The 25825-nt window shown below is 42.6% G+C and overlaps 1 protein-coding gene across 1 annotated transcript in view; it reads right to left on the bottom strand.

Annotated features, from left to right (window-relative positions):
• The window catches only part of LOC144819348 (UDP-glucuronosyltransferase 3A1-like), a 744338-nt gene that overhangs the window by 571689 nt on the left and 146824 nt on the right, over nt 1-25825 (bottom strand). Inside the window, exon 3 of the mRNA XM_078677286.1 lies at nt 11103-11229. Coding sequence (XP_078533412.1) covers nt 11103-11229 — 127 coding nt within the window. The remainder of the gene's footprint in view (nt 1-11102; nt 11230-25825) is intronic.

Genomic DNA, 25825 nt, shown 5'->3' with positions numbered 1-25825 from the left:
AGCGCACTACTCACCCCGGAGGGTCTCAAGGCGCTTGGGGGGAGGGGTATGCTACTGCTCGAACAGCCAGGTCTTGAGTTGTTTCCTGAAGGCGAGATGGTCCTGGGTCAGCCGAAGGTGGATGGGGAGGGAGTACCAAGTCTTGGCAGCCAGGTAAGAGAAGGATCTTCCTCCGGCGGTGGCTCTTCGGATGCGTGGTACGGCTGCGAGGGCGAGGCTGGTGGACCGTAGCTGGCGGGTGGGCGTGTAGAAGGTCAGGCGGTCGTTGAGGTACTTAGGGCCCAGGTCGTGGAGAGACTTGTGTGCCTGGGTAAGGAGCCGGAACGTGATCCTCTTGTCGACGGGGAGCCAGTGCAGGTTCCTCAGGTGGCTGGAGATGTGGCTGCGTCGGGGGACATCCAGGATGAGTCAGGCGGAGGCATTCTGGATGCGCTGGAGTCTTTTCTGTAGCTTGGCTGTGGTTCCGGCGTAGAGGGCGTTTCTGTAGGCCAGTCGGCTGGTGACGAGTGCCTGGGTGACAGTCTTCCTGGTCTCGGTCGGGATCCAGTGGAAGATCTTGCAAAGCATATGCAGGGTGTTGAAGCACGATGAGGAGATGGCGTTGACTTGTCTGGTCATCGAGAGGGAGGGGTCCAGGATGAAGCCCAGGTTGCGTGCGTGGTCGGTTGGCTTGGGTGCGGTGCCCAGGGCTGGGGGCCACCAGGATTCGTTCCAGGCGGAGGGCGAAGATCCCAGGATGAGGACTTCCGTCTTGTCCGAGTTCAGTTTCAGGTGGCTGTCCTTCATCCACTCGGCGACGTCTTTCATCCCTTCGTGTAGGCAGGTTCTGGCGGTGTCGGGGTCTCTGGTGAGGGAGAGGATCAGCTGGGTGTCGTCGGCGTAAGAGATGATGTTGAGGTTGTGCTGGTGTGCGATGGCTGCGAGAGGTTTCATGTAGATGTTGAAGAGGGTGGGGCTGAGTGAAGATCCTTGCGGGACGCCGCAGATGACTTCGGTGGCCTCGGAGCGAAACGGTGGGAGGCGGACTCTTTGTGTTCTTCCGGCGAGGAACGAGATGATCCACTCCAGTGCCTTCTCTTGGATACCGATGTTGCTGAGGCGCTGGACTAGGGTGCGGTGGCAGACCGTGTCAAACGCAGCGGAGAGGTCCAGGAGGATGAGGGCCACTGTTTCCCCCTTGTCAAGCAGGGTCCGGATGTCGTCGGTGGCTGCGATGAGGGCGGTCTCGGTGCTGTGGTTGGCTCTGAAGCCGGACTGCGAGGGGTCGAGGGATCCGTTCGTCTCGAGGAAGGCGGTCAGCTGTCTGTTGACGATCTTCTCGATGACTTTAGCAGGAAAAGGGAGGAGCGAGATGGGGCGGAAGTTTTTGAGATCGGTGGGGTCCGCTGTAGGTTTCTTCAGGAGGGCGCTGATCTCGGCGTGCTTCCAGCTCTCGGGGAAGGTAGCGGTGTTGAAGGAGGCGTTGATGATCTTCCGGAGTTGGGGTGCGATGGTGGAGTCGGCCTTGTTGAAGATGTGGTGTGGGCAGGGGTCGGTCGGTGATCCGGAGTGGATGGTGTTCATCGTGCGGGCTGTGTCTTCGGTGGTCACCGTGGTCCAGGTGCGAAGGGTGGCGATGGGGGGCGTTGGTTCGACGGTTGGGTGCGTGGGTGGGGCGCCGAAGCTGTTGTAGATGTCGGCGATCTTGCGGTGGAAGAACGAGGCGAGGGAGTCGCAGAGGTCTTGTGACGGAGTGATGTCGTTGGTGCCGGTGCTGGGGTTGGGGAACTCCTTGACGATAGTGAAGAGCTCTTTGCTGTCGTGGGCGTTGTTGTCCAGTCGTTCCTTCAGGGATTTCTTCTTGGTGGTGCGGATGAGCTGGTGGTGCTTGCGGGTAGCGTGTTTGAGGGCGGTCATGTTGTCGGTGGTCCGGTCGAGGAGCCAGGCTTTCTCGAGGGTGCGGCAGGTCTTCTTGGAGTCCTTGAGGTCGTCGGTGAACCAGGATGCCTTCTTGCTTCTGGGTCTGCTGGGAGGGTTCTTTAGTGGCGCGAGTGGTTACTCTCTTTACTCCACTTCACTAACTCCTTCTCTTACTCCCTCTGTCCTGTCAGTTCTACACTTTCCTTCCCTCATTCTCTCTCTGTTAGCCTCATTCTCTCCGTCCCTTTAGTCTCTCACTCCTCTTCTATCACACTCACTCCCTATAACATAGCCATACTCCCACACTCACCTTCTTTCAAACCTTCTCCTTTATTTTCCTTCCTGTCTCTTCCTTTCTTTTGCTCCTTCACTCTTTTCCCTTCCCTTACTCTGCTTACTCCACTTCATTAACTCCTTCTCTTACTCCCTCTGTCCTCTTACTTCTACACTCCCCTTCCCTCATTCTTTCTCTGTTAGCCTCATTCTCTCCGTCCCCTTAGTCTCTCACTCCTCTTCTATCACGCTCACTCCGTTTAACTCAGCCATACTCCCACACTCACCTTTTTTTAAACCTTCTCCTTTACTTTCCTTCCTGTCTCTTTCCTTCTTTTGCTCCTTCACTCTTTTCTCTTCCTTTACTCTCCTTACTCCACTTCACTAACTCCTTCTCTTACTCCCTATGTCCTCTTACTTCTACACTCCCCTTCCCTCATTCTTTCTCTGTTAGCCTCATTCTCTCCGACCCCTTAGTCTTTCACTCCTCTTCTATCACGCTCACTCCCTATAACTCAGCCACACTCCCTCACTTCTGTTACTTTCCTCCCTCACTCAGTCCTCTACTCTCACTTTTTCCTTCACTTTCTCTGTCTCTTAACTCCCTTACTCCCCTTGTCTCACACTCACTTTATCCAGTCTGTATCACCACTCTTTCCTCAACATCACTGCTCTTTTCTTTCCCTTCCACACCCCCGTTCCTTTACTACATTTTCTTCACTTATCCTTATTCCCCTTGTTCACTCCCCTTCTCCTCACTCACCTCCCACACTCACCTTCTTTCAGTCCCCCTACTTCACTTCCCTTCCCCTCTCGTCCCTTTCTTTGCTTTCTCACTCATTTTCCTTTCCTCTCTCACTGCACTCCACTTCAGTTACTCCTTTTGAATTTGCTAAGAATACAGCTCTTTTTTGAGAATTGGAGGTAGTTCTAAAAAGAACTGTTTTTTTTCTTCTTTTTTAGGCTTTTATCTGAACAAAAACAAAAACAGGGAATGCAAAACTGCTCAACAGAAGCAAAAAAAGGGTAAAAATTAGGGCTGGGGAGGGCAGCGGTGTTCTTGCCTCCTGCGTGCAATGAGCTTGATGCTCTGCTCACCATAGCAAAGCATTTCATTGCATTGCTTGCACTTTATAGTAATGTCACTAAAAACAGGCTGAATGTTCAGAATCATCTCCAATTCCGCTGCACGTCCTCTCCCTGATGTTGTGGCTCCTCCAGTAGATGTAGAGGCACCATCCCTTGGGGGATTACGTGCCAGGTCTCGGACACTCTCCCGGGCATAGTTCTGGGGGTGCCTCCCTTGGACGTGGCGAATCATTGTGGAGTTGCCAAACTGTACTTCCTTTTTGGGTCTCCTCGGAAAAGCACAGTTTTGCCGATTTTGAATTCCACTTTAGGAGCATTCACCTTTTTTAATCCTGCAGGTATTGAAAAAAACTTCCAAATAAAATGCTCCTTGACCTTGGGCTGAGGAGGCTCTTCCTGAATGTCCTCAGTGATGTCACTGACCATGTCATGAATGATGTAATATGTGACATCATCAGCAGTGGATTGCGGGCGCGCGAGTTATAGTGAGTCCAACTAACTATAACGTGGGAATTTCAATTGTTTTGTATGAGTAAATTGTTCAGCTAACTATAACTGGTGTGAAACCTATGTTTTTTTCAGTGAATATATATATAGGCAGGAACAAGAGAGCCACTCGGTGTGGGGTGATAATATTACGGGTTTATTTGGCAAACAAGACACGTCTCAACCTCTGGCGAGGTCTTGGTCACAATATATATTTTTTTTTTTTCAAAGAGTCCTCAATCCGGTAGGAAAGGAAGGCGCCACACCAATGTTCACCACAAGTAATTTATTGGAGCAAAAAAGAGCAACGCGTTTCAGCCAAAACGCCTTTGTCAAGTTCAAACTTCCGCTATCGCGGTGCCAATAAATATTTCATCATAGACATAATGGACATACTGTGCAACATGATTAAACATGATATATTCCTCAAATCAATTCACCAATTTGGAAATGAATTCTAAATAATATATACGATTTTAAACCAAGAAAGGAAAGAGTACTTTAAAAGAATTATGAAATAATCACTCATGTGCATCTACTGTGATCGCATTTCACTGGCGATTCACGGAACGTGTTGCGTCCCGCCCTCTTCCTGTACCAAGGATCTCCGGCTCGATAATAGCCAAGGAAGACAGCTGCATAACACATGTTGCGATAAATCAGCATGAACAATACAGATATAATGGTTGGACTAATATTAGTGTGCTAATTTAATAAATACATTTCATCAAAATTTCTTTGTCATTTCATAGTGTGGCACAGATACATTTAAAATACACCTATACACAACTTAATAAGTTTATATCAAACATAAAGTTAAACAGAATCCTAAGTTTACGGAAGAATATTTCCCCTATATAACGGCCATCCGGCAATTACCTATGGGGCAATAGAATATAGAGGAATCATGTATGCACATGCATCTACAGTAATGAGAGATGTGTTTATAGCTGTTATTCAATAGCTAATAGATAAAGCATGGATACCGCGGTAGTGTATGTATCGTGCAGATAATGATTGTAATAAAACCCAATTATAAAAGGAAAAAAGTACTCAGGATAGATCCTCACAGGGGGGTGGTCCCGAAAATAATGGCAGAATATTCTAAAATAAAGATAATCCTAAATTATCTCACTGCAATACCAATGGACAGAAGTCAAGTGGAAATAGCAGATACCATAACTGCATATCATAAGAGCAAGTGTACTTATAGTTTACTGGAAAAGACAATTCATCCAGGATCGTAAATCAAGGTACTACCCCCCACACCTGAGAGCAAGTGAACAAATATATAATAATGTATGTCAAAGACTGGGAAGAAAATAAAGTAATAAAGCAAGAAATTTGGTAACTAGGGAAACTGTGAGTCAAGATATATATACTGTCAGTATTCAATATAAATATCCCAAAATCTGGGGGGTAATTGCACCCCAATATGGGTTGGCAGTTCTTCTTCTCTATTCAATCCATATGGCATTCTCGTATTTAGATCAATGATGTACCTGGATGTGAGAATCCGCAGCCGCTTTTCTCTGTCGCCACCCCTGATTTGTTTGTATACTCTGTCAATTCATTATTAATTAATCATTATTAATATATTTTTACTGAATTAATTAATATATTACTTAATAAACTTCCCACCCAGTACCCCTACAAACTTTGCAGCCCACACCCAATATATACCCAAAAATATAATTATTACACAATTTCCATTATTAATAATCAATAATAAATTCTGAATTATTAATTGCATTATTACTTAATTGAATCCCCACCTACACCCCTACAAACCAAGCAACCCGCTACAGCAATATAAATTACTATTAGCAATTAAATTCCAAATTAAAATCACTTAGAATTACAAACTATGTATATATTTTTAATTGTACAAATAATAACACAAAAGTAACTTATTAAGATACATAAAAAATATGTTTTATAACTTTACTATAGAGAACAATATTAACCAAAAATATTCTTCTTAACAATAATAATTACTTGAAAAAATATTATTATTGACACCGATATTTTTGCATCACAATATTTTGGTAACACAATATTCTTTTGCTCAACGTTTTTGTCCCCTGATATTTACAGCTCAACAGTTTGTCCAAATACAACTGCTGCCAATCTGAAACAGTGTTGCTGGTGTCTACTGAGGGGCTTGATTTGAATAATGGTGGAACAACCTGTTGTGATCAGGTAAGCTTCAGGGCACTGATATCCTGAGGCAAGGCTGAAGCAATTCTAGTAGTCAATGTATATGCTGCATACCACTTTGAAATATTTTACTTAGGGATGGAATCTTATCCTATGGTTCCATGACAGAATATTGTGAAAAACAATATAGACAGCCCATAATATTGCCAAAATAATATTGAATACAAAAATATCGCCATCCTATACTGAACTAGAAATAACATGTGAAAAAATGATAAAACTATTGCCAAAAAAATCGAATGTTATCAATTTTGAAAACACAAATATTGAAATTAAATATCACTTATATCATAATACATACACAAAATATTGAAACATATAATTTTGACTTCATTAATATTGCTAAAATAGGAAACATATTTTACATGATATACTTATTTTTTTGAATAAATATATATATAACAAGAACAATAAATAAAGAACCCAAGTATTTCAGAATAAGACTGCTAAAAAGAATGAAAAAAAACATTTACTTTTAACATTTATTTCGGAATTATCCTCTGAGAACAAAGGTGCAATATAAAAACTATACAATGCAGCTCCCAAGTTAAAACACACAAATACTAAGGGGTCGATTCTGATTCGGGAAACTAATCCGTACAACGATTCGAATTCGTAGCACTTTCCGTACGAATTGTACAAATCCATCTGAATCGCCTAGTACGATCCGTAGGAAAAAATACATGCAAATCTTTGCGAACCGTACGAAAAGCAAAGGAAAATCCGTACAATACGGACCCTCATGGCGAACCGTACGAATCATAAACATGCTGTACGACCCGACAAGTACGATCCGGACCGGGGAACGAGAACGCGATTCATACGGAAAACGTCGTATGAGCAATTCGTACAGAGAGCCACACAATCACATACGCACCATGCCCCTGCAATCATGGGGATACGCACCGTACCCCTATGCACTGTACCCCTACGTATCGTACACCTATGCACCATACCCCTACGCACCGTACACCTATGCACAGTACCCCTACGCACCGTACACCTATGCACCGTACCCCTATGCTCCGTACACCTATGCACAGTAACCCTAAGCACCGTACCCCTGCAATCATGGGGGTATGCACCGTACCCCTACGCACCGTACCCCTGTAATCATGGGGTGTACTCGTGTACCCGGGGGGTCCGTTTCGTACGTGGTTTGAGTCGAAATCTGCTTTTACGGACGTTTTGAGCTCCTGTAGAAAAAGAGTCGTACGGAGTGTTAAAAAAATGAATCGTACTTGCTCCGTCAGAAAAAGCTGCTTCAATCCGTACGGACGTCGCGTACTGCATGTTCCGAATGTGATTTGTACGGATTCTTAAGTCGTATGGTCTTTCGTACGATTCGTATGGAGATCTGCTTTGGGTTCGGATCGTACTTCATCGTACGTACGGGGACGTTTAATGTGTACGATTCGTACGGTATATATGCTCCGTGCGGCTATTTGTAGGGGATTTTACCAAATCAGAATCGGCCCCTAAATGATATTTTTCAGATGTGGTAAAAACAAAGGGGTCCATTAGGATGGCAGACAGTTCGCCACTGCCATGCAGGCGGTGGCGATCCGTCCGCCATCCCTGCCCGTCCGCCACCTTTCTTCCCCCGACATATTACGATGGCGGGGGGGCCGTGGCGGAGAGTAAGACCGTCCGCCGCTTTTCCGCCGTGGTCGGCTTGCGACCGCGGCGGAAAAGGCCTGATATGGTGACGGTTTCTATCAGACACCGCCAGCCACATTAGGATGGCCGGTGAGGATGCTCTACCTACAGTAGATAGACTCTCACCTGTTTTTGGGTTGTAATAAGTAAATTCAACCACTGCGGTCCAACATTTGAATCTCTGTTGCAATATCATCAATACTTTTTGTAGTTTACAATGTTGATCATCATTTTGCTAGAGAGGAATGGCCACTATCCTGCTGTAAGTTTAACACTGAGTGCTGTGGTTTGGGAATTGCAGCTGCATTCTGCTACTCATAGGAACTACCATGCTGTCAGCATCTCTTCATTTACTTTGCTTTATGGTGTTCTTTGGAAAAAGGTGCATTATGAAATTCTGAGCAATATAGACAAGTTTTCATTCCTTATTTTTTGAGAATTTCATGGACACTCCAGGTCCTTTTGCAAGGGTAAGGTACAGAAATGCTGTTAAACAACTAATGATGACTGACTTGATTTGGCAATAGAGAACAGCATCTTGATGCAAATAATCATCAGGAGCCAATCTGTTCCATCATGATAGACACCATTACATTACTCAATCAAACAGCAGTAAGGAAATATGGAATTTTATGCAGTGGAAAAATTGCTAGACCACTCCAGCTAACAGGCCGAGAAATGTTCTGAAAAGATTTACCTAATTTAATAGTGGTGACAGATCAGACCACTTTGCATTTTATTTCCAATAAACAGAAAAATTTACAAAGATTTTGATTACCATTTCTAGAACAAGGCTACACATATTGGAAGGAAAATATCAATGTGAAATGTATAAGAGGAATTACATTTGGCAAATTCAGTACACGGATAACTTGTTCAGGCCACGTATGATTCCTAAAGAAATAATCTATTCAAATATGTCTTCAAAACATCTCCTTGAGTTTTGCTTCTCTTTCAGAATAAAATACGTCATCACTTGCTAAATTTAAATTGACACATTTGCAGATTTGAAATGGAATAAAAATATTACTGCTATTTAATTTAATGTGATGGTTAAGAATGGAACCTACAATGTATCACTGTTTAGAATAGCCTCATTAGTATTGTTATGTATCATACACATGTTTTGTATCACCCCTCATCAGCCAGGCTAGTTTGAATTCAGTGGCACAGTGAGCCCCGGACCCACATCTGGGCATACCCAGCGCACTTAGGCAGCAAATGCAAAAACAACAAGGTGATGGATGTCATGCTTGAATACCTCTCAGCCACTGTCGATAGCTCAGGCTGCATCCCAATCAATCATTTGTTGTACACCATGCCACCCGAGTTTGAAACCAGCCGTAAGCAAATCAGTCTTGACCCTGCTCCTAATGGTAACAATCTAGCCTGAACTGCCATATCAGGTCCTTCCTCAACCATAACTAAGAGAACTGGTTTTATGGTAAAATCTGTCACGAGCAAGACTAGCTTAAATTCAGTGGCACATTGAGCCTAGGACGTCTGGGCATACCCGGCGCACTTATGGCTGCAAATGTGAAACAACAAGGTGATAGAAGGCATGCTTGAATTAATCTAAGTCACTGGTGATCTCTCAGCGCAGCATCCCAATCCATCATTTTGTTTCCCAAGATGCCACCCCAGTTTTCACCCGGCAATATACAAATCACTCTTGACCCTGCTCCCCATTGGAACACTCCTGCTCAAACTGGCAGGCAAGGTCCTGCTTCAACTGTAAGCAATCATTCTGGGACCGGGTTTGGGGTATTCAACTTCATCAGCCAGGCTAGCTTGAATCTAAAGGCACAGCAAGCCTGGAACCCTCGTCTGGTCATATCCTTCCCACTTAGGGCAATAAAGGCAAAAAGAAAAGATGATGGATGGAATGCTGAACATGGAATTGCATGGCGAGCAAACAAGTTATGGATTTAACCCAGATCTGTGACTGGGTGTGAATGTTTGATTTGATCAGCATTTCGTCCATCATCTTTTCTTTATACAACATGGGATTCACCTAAAGATCATACAAAACATTTTCATTGAAAACAATGACCGCTGAAAATAGAAGACATTTTTTTTTTACTCATCTCACATAATTTTCTTCACATGCCTAAAATTTGGGGCTCACACAAGCGAAGGGACCGGACCTTGTATATAAAAAGGCTGATTTAAAAGAGGCTTGCGCCGCAGAAGCTTCACTTGCTTTGATGCTCTGGCGGCGTAAGCCACTCAGTCATGTATGGGTGGCTTTGCATGGCTTCATAGATATGAAGTATGATGAAGCAGGGCAAGTTGCTACCTTCCTTTACTGCACATCAAAGAGGTTTTTAATGGGCGTTGCAGTAGGTTTTCCCACGCAGTACCCATGGATTTTAATGCTACCCCAGATTTACTTAATCACGTAGACCTGGGGCAGCATCAAAGCCTTACCCCTCCCCAGAGCAGGCGTAATGAGGAGAAGTATTTCTATTTCTCCTTATTTTTATCACTTTCGATGTGTGCCGCCTCTGCAGCAAACATTGAAAGAAGAACATGCTACCATGCAAAGGTGCCTGCAATGGAGGCAACCTTGCAACATGGTGCAAGGGTGCCTAAGTTTGCCCTAGGCAGCAAATTGTACGCCAGCGCAGGGGTATTTTACAAATATGGTGAATTCCTGCCTTTTCACATTGGTATTGTCAGTACAGTACTTGGGGTGCTACCCATCACCAATTCCACATAAATGTGGCCCCAAGTTCCTCCATTCCAATAGGGCAGGCGGGCAGCAGTACAACCTATTGCATGGAATCTTATCTAATGCATTCAATTTTGAGGGTAGAGGCCAGCCCTACAAACCATTCTCTAATTTGCATACAAGTCATCTGATTATCACACTGAGATTTCCATCCCATATACTCAGATTATTCTCACACATAGAAGGCAGTATGCATCTGTACATCCTTCCCCACTAATAGGCACCGCATCACATTAAGGAACTGCATCACACAAATTCGTAGAAAAGTGCACCTATATATCAGTTTCCACGACTGCTCATCTTATCATCACAAGAGGAACCTCATCTCAGATCTCATCTACGCATCAATGTGCTTCACTGATCATCCTATCACCACATTGAACTCCACCTAACAGAAGCAGGGTAGACTACTTCTATAGACCTTATTCTCAAACATGGATCCTAACTGATCAAGTCAAAATGTTGACGATTTCAGTGAACATGTGCACATTTCCCACCACCAGTAATCCCCCACTAAAATAATGATTACTATTCTGCTAGATATTCACCACACTACATTCCTTCTTCCAGCAAAAATCCCTTGATGCATTTGTTATTGCTGTAAAGTCATCTACAAAATCCAAAAGTAGCTATTTTCAACAGGTACACTACTGTGTGTCGACAGTATAGGTAAATAAGCATTCATTGGTTTATATAATATTCTAAATATTATATCAATTGCATTTTTCACGGCCTTCTGTACCTTCCTTCTAAAAATGTGTTTTGGTGCTCTGCAAATGCTTTATTGAATGCTGTTTCCAATTCCTCTCCAGCCGACCAAGTCATAATTTTGTAGCTGCTGGCCAATTTGTGATGATGTTCATTTGCACCTAAAATACAGAAAATAATCATAATTTGTAAGAATGAATCCTCAAATGAGAACAAAATACCAGAAATATAATTTGCAATCCTATAAGTTAACATTTTGCATCATAAATAATGTATCACAAATCAAAATACCAGGCTTTAAGTGGAGACTTCTGCTACATTCAAGCATGTTATACTAAGTTTAGTTCGAAGCAAAAATGACCCACCAAAAAAGAACAGCATGGGCCCCATGGTGTAAGAAACATCAAAGTAAAGGGGAGAAATGTGCAGCTGTGTACCATAGTATATATCCATAGCAGTATTCAATAGCAGAAAACAGTATTAATTTGTCCCATCAATCAACAACAGGAATATAAAGACAGAATGGTATTGAACTGGTACAGTAAACAGTCAATATAATATTCTTCAGCTATACACAAGAACAAGATGAGTTGAGCATCGGTTCCCCCATGAACCCGCTCATTGCCAAGCGGTTACACAAGGTTTGTGTTTAGATGGCAGACCACGGACCTTCCTTACCTGCTACTATAAAACTTGCCTCCACCCACTGTTCAGTGATACTCTGCTGTGGTCTGTGCAGCTGTATCGTGTAGGGCTTTGGGTCTGTTTACCTAGTTCCAACCTAAATCTATGACTTGCAGTGCACTGTCAGAGTGTTCTGTGGCTATTAGGGTGCCTGCTATTCCACGCCTCAGATGGGCTTTCCCTGTTCAGTCTGCTTTTTGGTATCTTTTTTTTCTTAATATGGGAATTTAATACGCCCCATGCAAGATAAGCAATGAGGGATTATTCTGTAGAAGCTTCCTAAGCCAAAATGGACTCCTGAAAATCCTGCTACACCGATTCTTCTTCCTGAAGGAGGCCTTCCTGGACTTTCATTATAAAAGGAGCTAATAATCTGTCAGCACTGAGACTCAAAACAGCCAGGAAGTATTTTCACCTCTGGTTGGTAGACCCACTATATAAACAGATACTATATTTGTATCTTTTTCTATTGTGAAGGTTTTTCAGAATTTGTCTTCTTCTGAAGACTATTCTTCAGATTATTCCAGGTTCTGTTCGACTGACATTTTGACTGTTCTCTACCTTGTCTATTTCTGCTCATCTTACAAGCTCATATTCTTGCTATGAAATAGATTTTTCCCTTTGACTTTCTTACAACATTGATGAAATAATGATAATTCTAAGAGTACAACTGCACCATGCCTGTCCTAGACCTACTTCTGAGACTTCACAAAAGTCGAAAAAAGCTTTTCAGACTGTTTTCCCACCATTGGTCAATTCTCCAAGTTTACGCTTAGTACAATGTACAATATGCAATGGTGTGGTGAACCCCAATAATTTTTAAACAACCTTGTTTAACATTTTTACATATTGGGTGAAGCTGAAATAAGCATTGTGGTTATAGCAATCAGTGATATACATAAAGATCTGTATATTCTCTCTTTCATCCAGTAGAGTTCAGTACATCGTGTAAGGTTTTGATCTTGCCACTAGCATTTGGATTGCAAGTCAAGAGTAATTGCATAATAATTAGCCTCCATATGTCTGACCAATTCAGAGTATCTGTCAGGGTGCACAGTAAGACCATCACCCCCTGTATTTATCAGTTGTGGCGAAGGGGATAAGTGCATTCCTGAGGTTTGCACTTTGATACATGTGTGAAAGGGAGTCCATGCTTTCTCACACCAGACCATTTGGCCTCTGACACGTGCACAAATTTTCTCCGTGACATATAAATGCTCCACCATAACTTAGTAATCAGAAGGTCTGGAACTTTCCATCTTTGGGTAGTCATCAACTTAGCTGCCATTAATAAAAGGGAGATCAACTTGCTGTTCAGAAAAGATGAGTATATTACCTCCTGGTCCACACAAAACTGTAACTATATCATCATGATATCTTTAATCAGAGACAAAATCATTATCCAAAATCCTTTAGTGTGCTCACATATCTACCTCTTGTGTAGGTGTAGACCAGTCCCCAGGCCCCCACTCTCCTTTAAACAAACATCAGGGAACCAAAAACTGACCACATTCTGTTGTGTCCTGTGACACAAGTAAATGCTGGTAGCCGAGTAGAGTTCATAAGTACCTTTATTCAGTAGCTGGGCCAAGTACATCAAGATGGTATACAAGTACAGGTAGTCCAGGTAGACAGGTGATGGTGATGTAGGTCAGTCTGGTAGTCAGCCCTTAGTCTCATGCAACAGCAACCCCACCAGGAGCATCCTGCCTGCTGCTCAGTCAATTTCTGACTGTCTTTCCTCAGTCACCAGGCACCCAACATTCCATGCATCACTGTATTCCCAACATTCTACTCTAAACACACCCACTGCCTGTGCAACAGGAGAATAGAAAACTACACAATATAAGTAACCTATGCAGGGCATAACACATTCCAACTGGCATTAGGCACCAATGTAGCATCACCTTGTATACATTTTCCTTTAACTGTGTACAAGTAGATGATTTAGCTGCCCTTGCCAAACAATGATCCAAAGCTATCTGAGATGCCAGCTTGAAGGTCTGTTGACAACTGCTTTATTTAAGTCAATGTGTGGTAAGCCTGACCCACATTTATAATACAATATATTGGGAAATTGCCTGTCAATTGGACATTTCCCTAGATAGATCTTCCCTAGCTGTAGCATTCCTATTTGCCACATGTTGTACACTGTTGTGGTGAGCCCAATGAAGTAATTGTATTAGTATGTATAAACCCTTACGGCCAAACTGTGTTTCATGAGCACATTGCTTAAAATTCATTAAGACTCTCTTACGAACAATGCTCCAAATGTTGAGGGCTGACATCACAAATTCCCCAATCTGGGATACCAGTAGGAAATTCCAGGTTGTGTACTATTGGTGTGGGATGTGGGAAGCTATTCACACACTTGACAGGGTCTTACCACTTTGTTCCAGGAAGATCAAGTAATGTGCGTCTCCTTTAGAAAGTGTCCCTGAAATAGTTTTTTTTATAAACCACATTTTATTATTTGTAAAAACACAACATTAAGAGTAAAAAAGGTACACAATGCAATCACAATAAAGAAGGTAATCTAAACGGTAAGTGGAAAAAGCATCCAAGCATGTTAATTTTTCATTAGTCTGTATTATTCCCTCCATTTATTTTTGTGTTTTATAGAGCGCGAACATGACCCGTGAGGGTATACATTGTTGAACAAGCAAGATGTTTAAAGTGCAGGGACAAACAAGATCAACATATATGGTTACAATCATCTTCAGAGTCAGAAGCAAAAACAAAGGTTCCTATGGTCTCGCTGTGGGCAGTTGGTGATATGGGAAAGCGGTAGTCATAGAGTAGTCCCGCTCAGTGAGGTGGTTGCGGGCAGGCCTTAGGCGAGGAATTTACCCATGAGGAAGGTTTTGGTCTCATTTTTGAAGCGTGCTAGAAGAGGTATTTTCCTGATGGAAGGCGGGAGAGAGTTCCAAATTCTTGGTGCTACTCCGATGAACGCCCTGTTGTATGTTCTTTTTTTTTTTAAAGGAGGCAGGTTGGAGCAGGAGGTTTCTGGCGGACCTGGAGTTCCTCTTATCTTGCGATATTTACAAGGGCATTCTCTAGCCTTATAAAAAGATTCTATTGTTTTTTGCTCAGCTGTCCATTGCTTTCCCCCATGCAGCAACAGGGAGGAAGGTCAGGGGATTTTGAAAACCAGGCTCCCTTGGTGATCATTGCCACAATGCACACTAGCATACAGTCTGCTGTGCAGCTCAAGTGATGTACAAAGGAGATGCTGAGGCACAAGGATACCGTACTCATTACACTAGTGGGTAAATTATTACTCAGAATAGTAAAGACGCTGAAATGGGGCGGTAGAAGCTTCCGACACTTAGCCCCAAAGCTATGGAATTCCATGCCCTTGCATCTTAGAACCCAAACCAACTTACTCCAGTTTAGGAAGGATCTAAAAACCTGGCTATTTACCTGTACATAACCAGCTGGCTTATTCTCCGACTGTACCCTATGGCAGTAAGCGCTAAGACGCCACGGCAAACACACGCTCTACAAAAACCCATATTTCATTTAATTTCATTTCAGAACATAGTGGTGCTAGCGGCTTGTAGACCAGCCGTCTTAGGCTTCAAAACCAGGAGAGACTCTCCAATAAGTTAACGAAAAAGTGACTCAGCACGGACATAAGACCTATATGTTTGGTAATGAAACCAGTGTGCTTTCAAATTTAACCCCTCCCATGCTCATGACGAGCTCAGCTCGTCATGAGCCATGGTGGCCGTGTGCTCATGACGAGCTGAGCTCGTCATAACGGCCGCAACGCTCGCACGTGGGGTAATTCCCCTGCTATGCTGAGCGTTCTAAAGAAACGGGTGTGGCCGTGACGAGCTCAGATCTGAGCTCATCAAGAGCACCGGGGCACTGTGCGCGCCACCCAGCACAGTGGGGGAATTAGCCCCGCAGGCAAGGGGTTAAGCTGCAAGATCCACAGACTCCCAGAACCTTTTTCATGAAAAAACAGATTCAGATGATTTTTCCATTTAAAACATTTATTTTTCTTCTCCGATTTTACTGCAGTCAACACATTTTGTCCAAAAGGACTTCTTGAGGGCTACAAAACACATAATAAATACAGAGGTTTCTTTATTTCAAATCATCCACATACAATAAACACGGAGACATTACAAACTATAAACAGTACTAAATGTATTGACACAATCATGGGTACATGGTTCAATCAAGTATCTCATCACCACTAAGTGAATTTGTTCAACTAAACAAGAGCAGTGATCAACTTGCAGTCATTTGCCTGAATTGGCTGTGCAAAACATGTACATACAGAAGCATCACATTGCTGTATTACATATTCTTATTAGGATGAGGCCAGATATCAGAAGTCAAATGTGCACAATGTATCAAGGCTTATACCAGAAATCTTACATGTGAGGATAGGGGATCAACCAGTGTTATCCGGTTAGAAAACAAGGTCATAGAGTATGATTAGCTATGTATTACATAAAGGAAAGTCCAATTACTACTACGTGAGACATCCACACCACCAAATAGTCATATACCTTATTCCTTGCTTCCACAAGCAATGATGATCTAAAAAAGTACGCTAATAGTTGTCAATCCAATAACAGCGTGTGCAGTGGAATGCACAGATTCAGAAATGAATATGCAAGCACAATGTTCCTGTAATAAATCAACAGTAGGATTTTCAAGTGATTTATTAATAGAGAATTTGTATTAGATCTGTGCCTTGTGCTTGGAGACCAATGTGATGAGCAATGACGCAGAATAAAATAGCTACCTATTCAAAGCACACGTTTGTGGCAATCCCAGACTTTTGATGATTATATAAAAAAGTTTCACAGTCTTTATGTTGGTAAAGTCTGTGGAATTCAAAACATTACAAAAGTGGTCCGAGACAAGAACCTAGAGTAAATAATAAATACAATTTAAATGAATAAGGTTGCAGTCTTCTGATGTATTATTTCCACTAGTGTGCAACATCTTTGTAAGCCGCATGCCACTTTGTGTACTTCACAGGACTCTACCTTTTCAACTTATAATATTAATAGTATACTTGTAATTGCATCTCTGAATGAAGCTCATGATGTGGGTGACCTAGTGCAAATAGCAAGTGAACTTGATGTACAGGAAGATCTGACCGATTATAGTGGCCTGAGACCGTCATCCAAATCCATGCCGCCTAGTGTGCATGACACAGTTATGGATGAATTTTACCATAAAGTAACTTTAGATTTGCATAACATTGAGGACTTGCATTGTAATGGTAATAGATGTGTACATGGCTCATATATGACTATAAAGGATAGAGAGATTCTGAATGCACTGAAGGACAATTCAAGCATAGTCGAACGGGAGGCCGACAACGAGGGGAAAATTGTTCTTATGAACAAAACTAACTATATGGACGAGATTAACATGCAGCTACAAGATATGGCCTGCTATGAAAAACTGAATATTAATTTTATCGTGGATATTCAACAATACATCAATGTCAGACTTACAGATTGGCATACTTAAGGACTGATCAGGAACACTAATATCTATGAGTTCACCATTCAAGGTTTCCATGAACATATGTACTACCTAAAATCAATAAACCTGGAATATTCCCCCCAATAATTTCCATCATTTCTAGCAATGTTACTGAGTATTTGATATAGTACACAACTCGACCCCGAAGGGGCATCTTGGCTCTGAGGTAACGGAAATTATAGAAGCAGCCATTTAAAAAATCCAGGTTTTAAGTTATTTTTTGAAGCCTGCAAAACCATTACAAACTCAATGGCATAGGGAAGTTTGTTCCAGTGGTGCAAACCAGATAGGTAAAGGCCCGTCAGACGATAAGGTGGCAGTTTGTCCTGTAGGTATTTGGGCCCCTTACCTGCCAAAGCTTTATGCAGAGGAGCTTTAAGAATGCTCTCTTCTTTGTGGGAAGCCACTGTAAGGCTCTGAGCAGAGGGACAGATGGGGTACCCTGTGCCTGTTTATTAACCAGTTGGGCTGCAGTGTTTTGAACTACCTGCATCTTTGCATGAAGAGATGCATTAGATGCTACCACAAGCGAGTTTCTGTTGTCCAGGCGGCTGATTATCAGGGCCTGGATTAGAGTCTTGTGAAAGTCCAGTAGTAATCAGTCAGAGAAATGTATGAGAGAAATTAAAATAATTTCTCAAGCAAAAGTTGCAGAAGTGGTACTGATGCAAGATGACACACAGTCAGTAAATATTGTAAAGAGTAAAACACATTTAGGACGAGAAAGCTTTAGTAAAGATAAAAACACTAAAGGTCCTATCAATATCCCTGGAAGAGTTGGGCTATGAGTATGTCACAGGTGTGGCAGTAAATTTCATTTGGCAGACTCAAGGAATTGATTCGAAAAAAGCAAGGAGTGTCAAAAATGTGGGAGGAACGGACATTATGCACGCATGTGGAAAGCAAGTGAAAGGAATAAAGCTTTTGTAGAGAAAAAACTAACATAGAGTATTAGTAATGAAGAGAGAAGAAGAGGAGGAGTGAATGGAAAAAAAGAAAACAACCCATTTTGAAGTTGATGGAAAGATAATTTCATTGATGGTTCACACTGGATCACTCTATACCATAATACCTAAGTGGTTATATGATGAGCAAGGAGGGGTGTTGGCACCTATGGATGTTGTATTGAAGGGTTATCAAGGGTGTAATATTGGAGTGTTGGGATTTATCATAACCTCCATTAAGTTTGCAGGAAGATGCACAAAAGCTAAAGTGTATGTTGACCCAGATGGGGCCCACCTTTTGGGTTGGACACATCAGTACGAGTTACATATGAAGGGGATCCTTGAGCAGTAAATATGTTTAAGGTGGATGAAGTAGGTGAGTTGACGACCATCTTAAGCAAAAATGCAATGATGTTTGAGGAAAAGTTGGCGGGAGCACAGGGTTTCATGCATGAAATTAAACTTAAGAGAAATGTTGTCCCAGTTAAACTTGTACCAAGGAAAATACTGATGCCGGCATGTGCCAAAGTCAAAGAAATAATATAACAATCGTTGGACGAAGAGGTTATAGTACCGGTGCAAGCCACGGAATGGCTAGCGCCAGTGTTGATTACGAAGAAGGCAGATGGTTCTTTTCATTTTTGTGTTGACTTGCTCAACCTGCATGACAGTGTGATCATGGACAGTTTTCCTTTGTCCAATATAAATAAGATAATTATGATGCTAACAGGGGGGAAATTTTTCTTAAAACTTGATCTAAGAAGTGCATATCACCAGGTAAAACTCCATCCAAGTAGTAAACACTTTACTTCATTCATAACATCAGAAGGAACTTTCCAATTTAATAGATTACCCTTTGGATTATGCTTGGCGGCTAGTGCTTTTCAGCGTCTCATTACAAAAATATTTAGAGGATTGGAAAACAGCGTGTTTTTTCAGGATGATATCCTGGTTTTCGGGAACAATGAGGTTGAACATAACTGCATGCTGGATGAAGTGTTAAGAAGAATTGGTGAAACTGGATTCACTTTGAGAAAGGAAAAATGTGTATTTGGAGAGTAGGAAGTCGATTATCTTGGTTACCACACTGCCATTGATAGTATAAAGCCCAAAATGAACCTAGTGAGTGCTATTGAAAATGTGCAGACACCAGGTGATAGCGATCAATTAAGGTCCTGTAAGGGGCTAGTCGAGTACTACTCTAAGTTTGTGTGGGGTTTTGCAGGAAAAACTGAAACCTTGAGGGAGTTATTAAGTAAGGTGAAAAGGTATGAGTAGGACAGAGCACAACAGGAAGCATTCACAAGGATTAAGGATGACATAACTCAGGCAGCGGTCCTTGTACTTTTCAAAACTGGACAAAAAATAGTGGTGACTGCATATACCAGTGATGCTGGTATTGGATCTGTGTTGTCTCAGAAATATGACCGGGTGGAAAAAAGAGTGGCATGTGCCACACGTTCTTTGACTGAAACGGGATGAAGGTATTCGGTCATAGAACATGATGCATTGGAAGCAGCATGAGCAACTCAAAATTTCGGTGTATTTTTATGGGGAAGAGCATTCACTCTGTTCAGGAAGGTCTACTCACTTAGCTATTAAATTACAAGAATACAAATGTAGGGGCTGATTCGCAGAACTAATCTGAGCTAAAATCCTGAACTTACTACTTTTGTCATTCACAGAAGGCATTTAGTAGTGTTAAAGTTAGGACACCTAACTTCCCTACTACTAAACTAAGACAAAATCCTAACTTTACGACTTTTGGTATTCACAAAAGACATTTGGTAGTAGTAAAGTTAGGAGTCCTAACATTACTACTTCGAAATGCCTTCTGTGAATACCAAAAGTAGGAAGTTTAGGATTTTATCTCAGTTTAGTAGTAGTAAAGTTAGGAGTCCTAATTTTACTACTACTGAATGCCTTCGGTGAATACTAAAAGTAGTAAGTTTAGGATTTTATCTCAGATTAGTTCTGTGAATCGGCCCCTTAGTGTCCAGTATAAACCGGGTTGGAAAAACACCATGGTTAATTGCCTCTCCAGGCTACCTGATCACAGAGTAGCAAGATCGACTTTCAATGTGAGGAAGTAGTTGCCAATGTGGATGATGTCACGGAAGGTTTAGAAAATTCCATTTCCAAGCAGGATTGGATTAAAGCTATGAAGAGTGACAACACACTTAAGGGTGTAGTGAGAAATATTTCAGGTGATGAGAGGAGGGATAGTACAATTCAAGTAGGTGTGACCCCGTTTTTTCAAGTGAAAGATGAATTGTAAGTCCAGGGTGATTGGCTAACTTAAACGGGGAGAACACGTTGTACCACCTGTGTCAGTCCATGACAAATTTATAAAGCAAAGGACATGCAAATGATAGACGAAATGTTGAACAAATCAAAACATTAACCCCCAGTCAAGCGATGTGGGTTGAATCTATTGTTCCTTTGCTTACTATGCCACCCCAGATTAGACCCAGCCATATGCAAATCAGTCCTGACCCTGCTACTCATGGGAACAGTCCAGCCCGAACTGCCAAGCCAGGTCCTCTCTGGACTGGAAACAAGTATCCTAGACGGGATTCAGGGTTTCATCCCTCATCAACCAGGCTAGCTTGAATCCAGTGGCGCAGTGAGCATGGGACCCACGTCTGGGCATACCCTTCCCACTTAGGGCGACAAATGCAAAAGGAACAAATGATGGACGGAATGCTGAACAATGCAAACATTCACCCCCAGTCACAAAGATCTGGGTTTAATCCATTGTTCTTTTGCTCACCATGCCATCCCGGTTTGGACCCAGCTATATGCAAATCAGTCTTGACCTTCTTCCTCATGGGAAAGGCAAGCACAAACTACCAAGCCAGGTCACCCCTACACTGGAAACAAGCATCCTGGACCGGTTGTGGGGTTTCACCCCTCATCAGCCTCGCTAGCTTGAATCCAATGGCACAGTGAGATGGGGTGGCATGGTGAGCAAATTTACGATGGTTTTAACACTGATCTCTTAACAGGGGCTGAATTTATGATGTAGTCAGCATTCCGTCCATAATTTGTTTGCGTAGCACTTTTCGCCTCAAGTGGGATGGGAATGCCCAGGCATGGATCACTTGCTCACTGTGCCACTGGATTCAAGCTAACATAGCTGATGTGAGTAATACACTGAAACCAGTCCCAGGATCATTATTCCCAGCTCAGGAAGGACCTGGCTTGGCGGCTTGGGCTGGACTGTTCCCATGAGGAACAGGGTCAAGACTGATTTGCATTTGGCTGGGTCTAAACTGGGGTGGCATGGTGAGCAAAAGAACAATGGATTTAACGCAGATCTCTTGACTGGGGGTGAATGTATGATTTATTTAGCATTCCATCCATCGTTTGTTTGCATAGCACAAATGTATAAAGTTAGCAAATGAGGGGACATCTACGACATTCACTCACCATCAGGAGGGTGAAAGTAAGATTTTGGTGGCCACTCATAGATAAGTAAGTAACAGACTGAGTGGAGAATTGTCAAAACTGCAAAGATTCAGAAAAGAAGTTACGTTTAGGGGTGGGTAAAGTTCTTGAAAGTCAACATGTGGGAGAGGCAGAGAATGTTTGTGAGAAAGTTTGCAAAGAATTTATAGGACCATTTATGTGTTTGCGGGAACATGAAAGGTATGCCGCTGTGTTGGTGGATGAAAAGTCTAGGTGGGTGGAGGTGGTGTTCATGAGATCTATTACCACTAAGGCAACCATCAAAGTGTTGAGTGAAGTGTTTCAATGTGAGGGGATTCCTACTGTGATCCTTAGTGACAATGGCACAAAATTAACTTCCATAGAGATGGTTACTTTCTTTAAAAAACTGGGAATAAGGCATGCATGTACTTCCTTGTAAAATCCACAAGGTAATGGGATGTTTGAGAGAATAAACAAGATGGTCAAAGGTACCATGCAACTTGGAGTCCTGGTGCAGAAGGCTGTGAAAGAAATGTTGTGGTTGCATCGCACAACTGTCCATTTTGGAACTGGTAAGAGTCCATTTGAAATGATGAGAGCTAGACTACTGGGCCCCAAGATGATACCATCATGGATGCTGGCAAAAGTCAGAGAAAAGGGGGGGGCAAGTACGGTAAGAGTACAAGCAGGAGACTGGGTCAAGGTCAAACTGAGAGGATTTAACAATGGTTTGTACATATTCACAGGACCGGAAGTAAATAAAGTTGGTGGCAACTGGGTCAAATTCGAAAATGGTCAGACCTGGAATTTACGAATAGTGGCTTTGTATCAAAAGGTAAATAATGAGAATAATGTGTCTATAAAGAATCAGATATCAGGGTTGCCAGATGCATTGTTGGATAATGAGGTTCAGTATGAGATTTAACACAAGGAATATGTGCGGGAGATAAAGGAGGTTGGATGGGGGATAAGGACAAGAACATTTCCTGCATATTTAGTGGAGTATGTTTGTTATTGAAGCAATCCAAACTGTAAATCTAATGGGAAAAAAGAAGAAAGAATAGATGCCTATACTTTTATATGAGCCTAAATGTATGTACTATGCATGTGTTTTTTCCCACTTGCTTATTGGTATATTTCCCTCATATAGGGGCCCATTAGGATGTCGGGCGGATTGCCCTCGCCAGGCTGGCAGTAGCCACTGCCAGCCTGGCGGGGGCAACCCGCCCGACATCCTCACTCGTTTTCCCCCTTCGCCATATTAGTATGGCGGGGGGACCTCGGCGACGGAAAGACCATCCGCCGCTTTTCCACCCCGGTCGCCTTGCGGCCGGGGCGGAAAAGGAATAATATGGTGGCGGTGTCTATCAGACACCGCCAGCCATATTACAATGGGCATTTTACAATGCCTTTCGGAAAGGCATGCGGTCTTCACTCTGGGGGCCCCCTGCGGGCCCCCATAGTGAAGGAGGGGTGGGGGCTGCACACGGGGGGTACCTGTGGTACCCCCCCCCACATTTGCATGAACAAAGCGGCAGGCACCGCGCGGTGCCTGCCGCTTTGTTTATGCAAATGCTGAAATGCATTTCTAGCATTGTGGCGGGCCGTGCTGAGAGCACCGCCCGCCACAATGCTAGAAATGCTGGATGTGCCCGCCACTGTGGCGGGCACATCCTAATGCCCCCCACAGGACCCCCGCCCTTATGGCGGGCGGTCCCAATCCCCGTCAGGATGGCGGGCGGGCAAAGTCCGCCCACCATCCTAATGACCCCCTAAGTATTTAAAGTATTTTAAGTGCATTTGTGTCTTTCTTTGGGGAAACCTTTTCCCGAAGTTCCATCCTGTTTACCCTCCCACTTATCATTTTGCCTTTTGTTTCATTTGTGTTATACTCCACCTAGATGTATATTAGATTTTATAATTATCTGCTGTTAGGAAAGGATATGTGTCATGTTGTGTGCAGCTTAACCCCAACCATGCACAGACAACCGTGACTGCAGGACATTCTAATGATGACATGTCAGTCTTCTGAAGTGGTTGAGGGTCATTTGGCAGTTGAGCATTATTGGCTGTGCCTGGCTGGAGCAGCTGGGCTTTCATGTAACTCTGACAAATACACCTACAAAGATTACATACCTTCCAACTGGATCTTGAAATGTTACAGAATAAAACTTGATTGTCATTTTCAGCTTTGCAACTCTTTCTCTATATGGCTTGAGGTTACGTTTTTGCTAGTAACCAGTTCTAGAAATGGTTGAAGAGACTAGTTGTGTCCCTTTTACATCTGGCCTACAAGCTTTCTATCTGCCAGAGTAAAACTACACACAGAAATAGGTCTGATGCTTTCACCCATTGGCTGCTTATTTGGGTGAGCCCCCTCTAGGCACTGGTTTGCTGGGTTTTTCGTCAGGTTTTTGGAAAAGCCCTTGGCATTTAAAAGATGTTTATATTTTAATATGCACATTTTGCCCTATTTACAAGTCAAAATTCACTCCCTAAATTGATTCTTATGCTTGAGTTCCTGTCAAATCATGCACCAAACGGACTCCCTTTGCCAATGCTTGGCTTTTACTAGCACTATTTGAAGCATCTTAGCTGTTTCAGAGCACCCACTGGATTTTGTAGTGCCCTACCAGAATGCTAAATTATTTAACATGGAGCGTGATCAAAGTCTTCCCTGCTACTGACTCAGGGTGCTACTTTTTAAGGCATGTCAGAACATGCAGTCACTATTAATCTGCGTGGAGCAAATTTTGGGTTTTGATTGAGCTGGCTGCTACTGCATGAAGCGGTGCAAGCTAGGAAGGAAAGAGCAACAGCCAAGAGTTGCAGAACGCAGTCCGAGCAGCATTTCCCACATTAAGTTGCCCATTCCCAAAGGAAAATTTTCATTCATAAATTGACTTGTGTAAATTTACTCTTGTACCTATGAGTAGATCTACAACTTTGTACTAGTCACCATTTCCACCTAGACATAGACTTACACACCTGGAAACATCCAAGACAATTCACCATTGAAAAGGTATTATCAGTAACTTTTCATGCCACCACCATGGTGGAGATCTCTCTGTAGGATAATATAGTGAAAGTTTTAAAAAGAATATTCATATTGTAATAAATTATTACAAATATTTTATTGTAAAATATAATGGCAAGGCATTTTGAAATGAAGTTATGAATAGCAATGATCTTTCTCTTTTATGAACCAGCGTTTGTAGCAGCCAGTCCCTCCCTAAACTTCTCTGTCAAGTTTCTTAAAACCCTCCTATTTAGGAGTAAATATTCCCCATTTTTCAGTCACTCCACCTTGTCAACCCCACATTTACAACTAAAACATTGACTTACATGTGCAGAGATTCCAATACCTTGTTGGGGGTCTACACATAGAAAATATATGAGGTGGAGGTCTGTGCCCATAGGTTTTTGAATAACAATTTGTAATGCATGAGTAGTACTATTATAGTAATATTTCACAAACTACATTTTGTAATTTGTGATTAGATTTCTAAGATTGCACCCAGACTTTTATGGCAGGTAATTGAAGGGTTAAGCAGTATCCTTATGAGGGATGAAGTGTGTGAAGGACCCACTGTTTTTAGGAGCACCCATGAGGACTTTGCAACCCACCTCAGTGTCCCAGGTATACACAATGGACTTGCTTGGCTCCTCGTGTGACAGTCATTGGTAGCCCTAACCTGTCGATCAATGACACTAACCAGTTCACCAAGATAGTACATGCTATACACAGTGTTCCAGTACCAGAGCTGACCACAAGCGATCAAGTCCCCTCTATTTTTTTCCTATGCTTTGCCCAGCTTGTGGAGTATGCATTGATGTGATGGATGCATATGGATAGGGCATTCTTTCCCAATTTATGTTATAACTGTGACCAACAGGGTCAATGAAACAAATAAAATCACAGAGAAACTTCACCATGTACAGTCTTAATCCCTGAGATAGCTGTGGATGAAGGTGAAGAATATATAGTTGGCTTTCTCTGGAAAAATATATTCCCTCAACTCTTGCTGTGAGGTAGCGTCAGTGCATTTTCTGGGTGCCACCATCTAAAAACAATTCAAAGGTGTCATGGTTGTAAATGGTTTGGGTACCCATTCCTACTTAGCACATTCTTCCACAGGTTCCAACTGTTTCGCACTCAAAGATCGTCTCTCCA

This window comes from Lissotriton helveticus, chromosome 2_1 (genome assembly GCF_964261635.1).
Source record: "Lissotriton helveticus chromosome 2_1, aLisHel1.1, whole genome shotgun sequence".
In the NCBI taxonomy this organism is placed as follows: Eukaryota; Metazoa; Chordata; class Amphibia; order Caudata; family Salamandridae; genus Lissotriton; species Lissotriton helveticus.
This window is presented reverse-complemented; position numbering and strand designations above follow the sequence as displayed.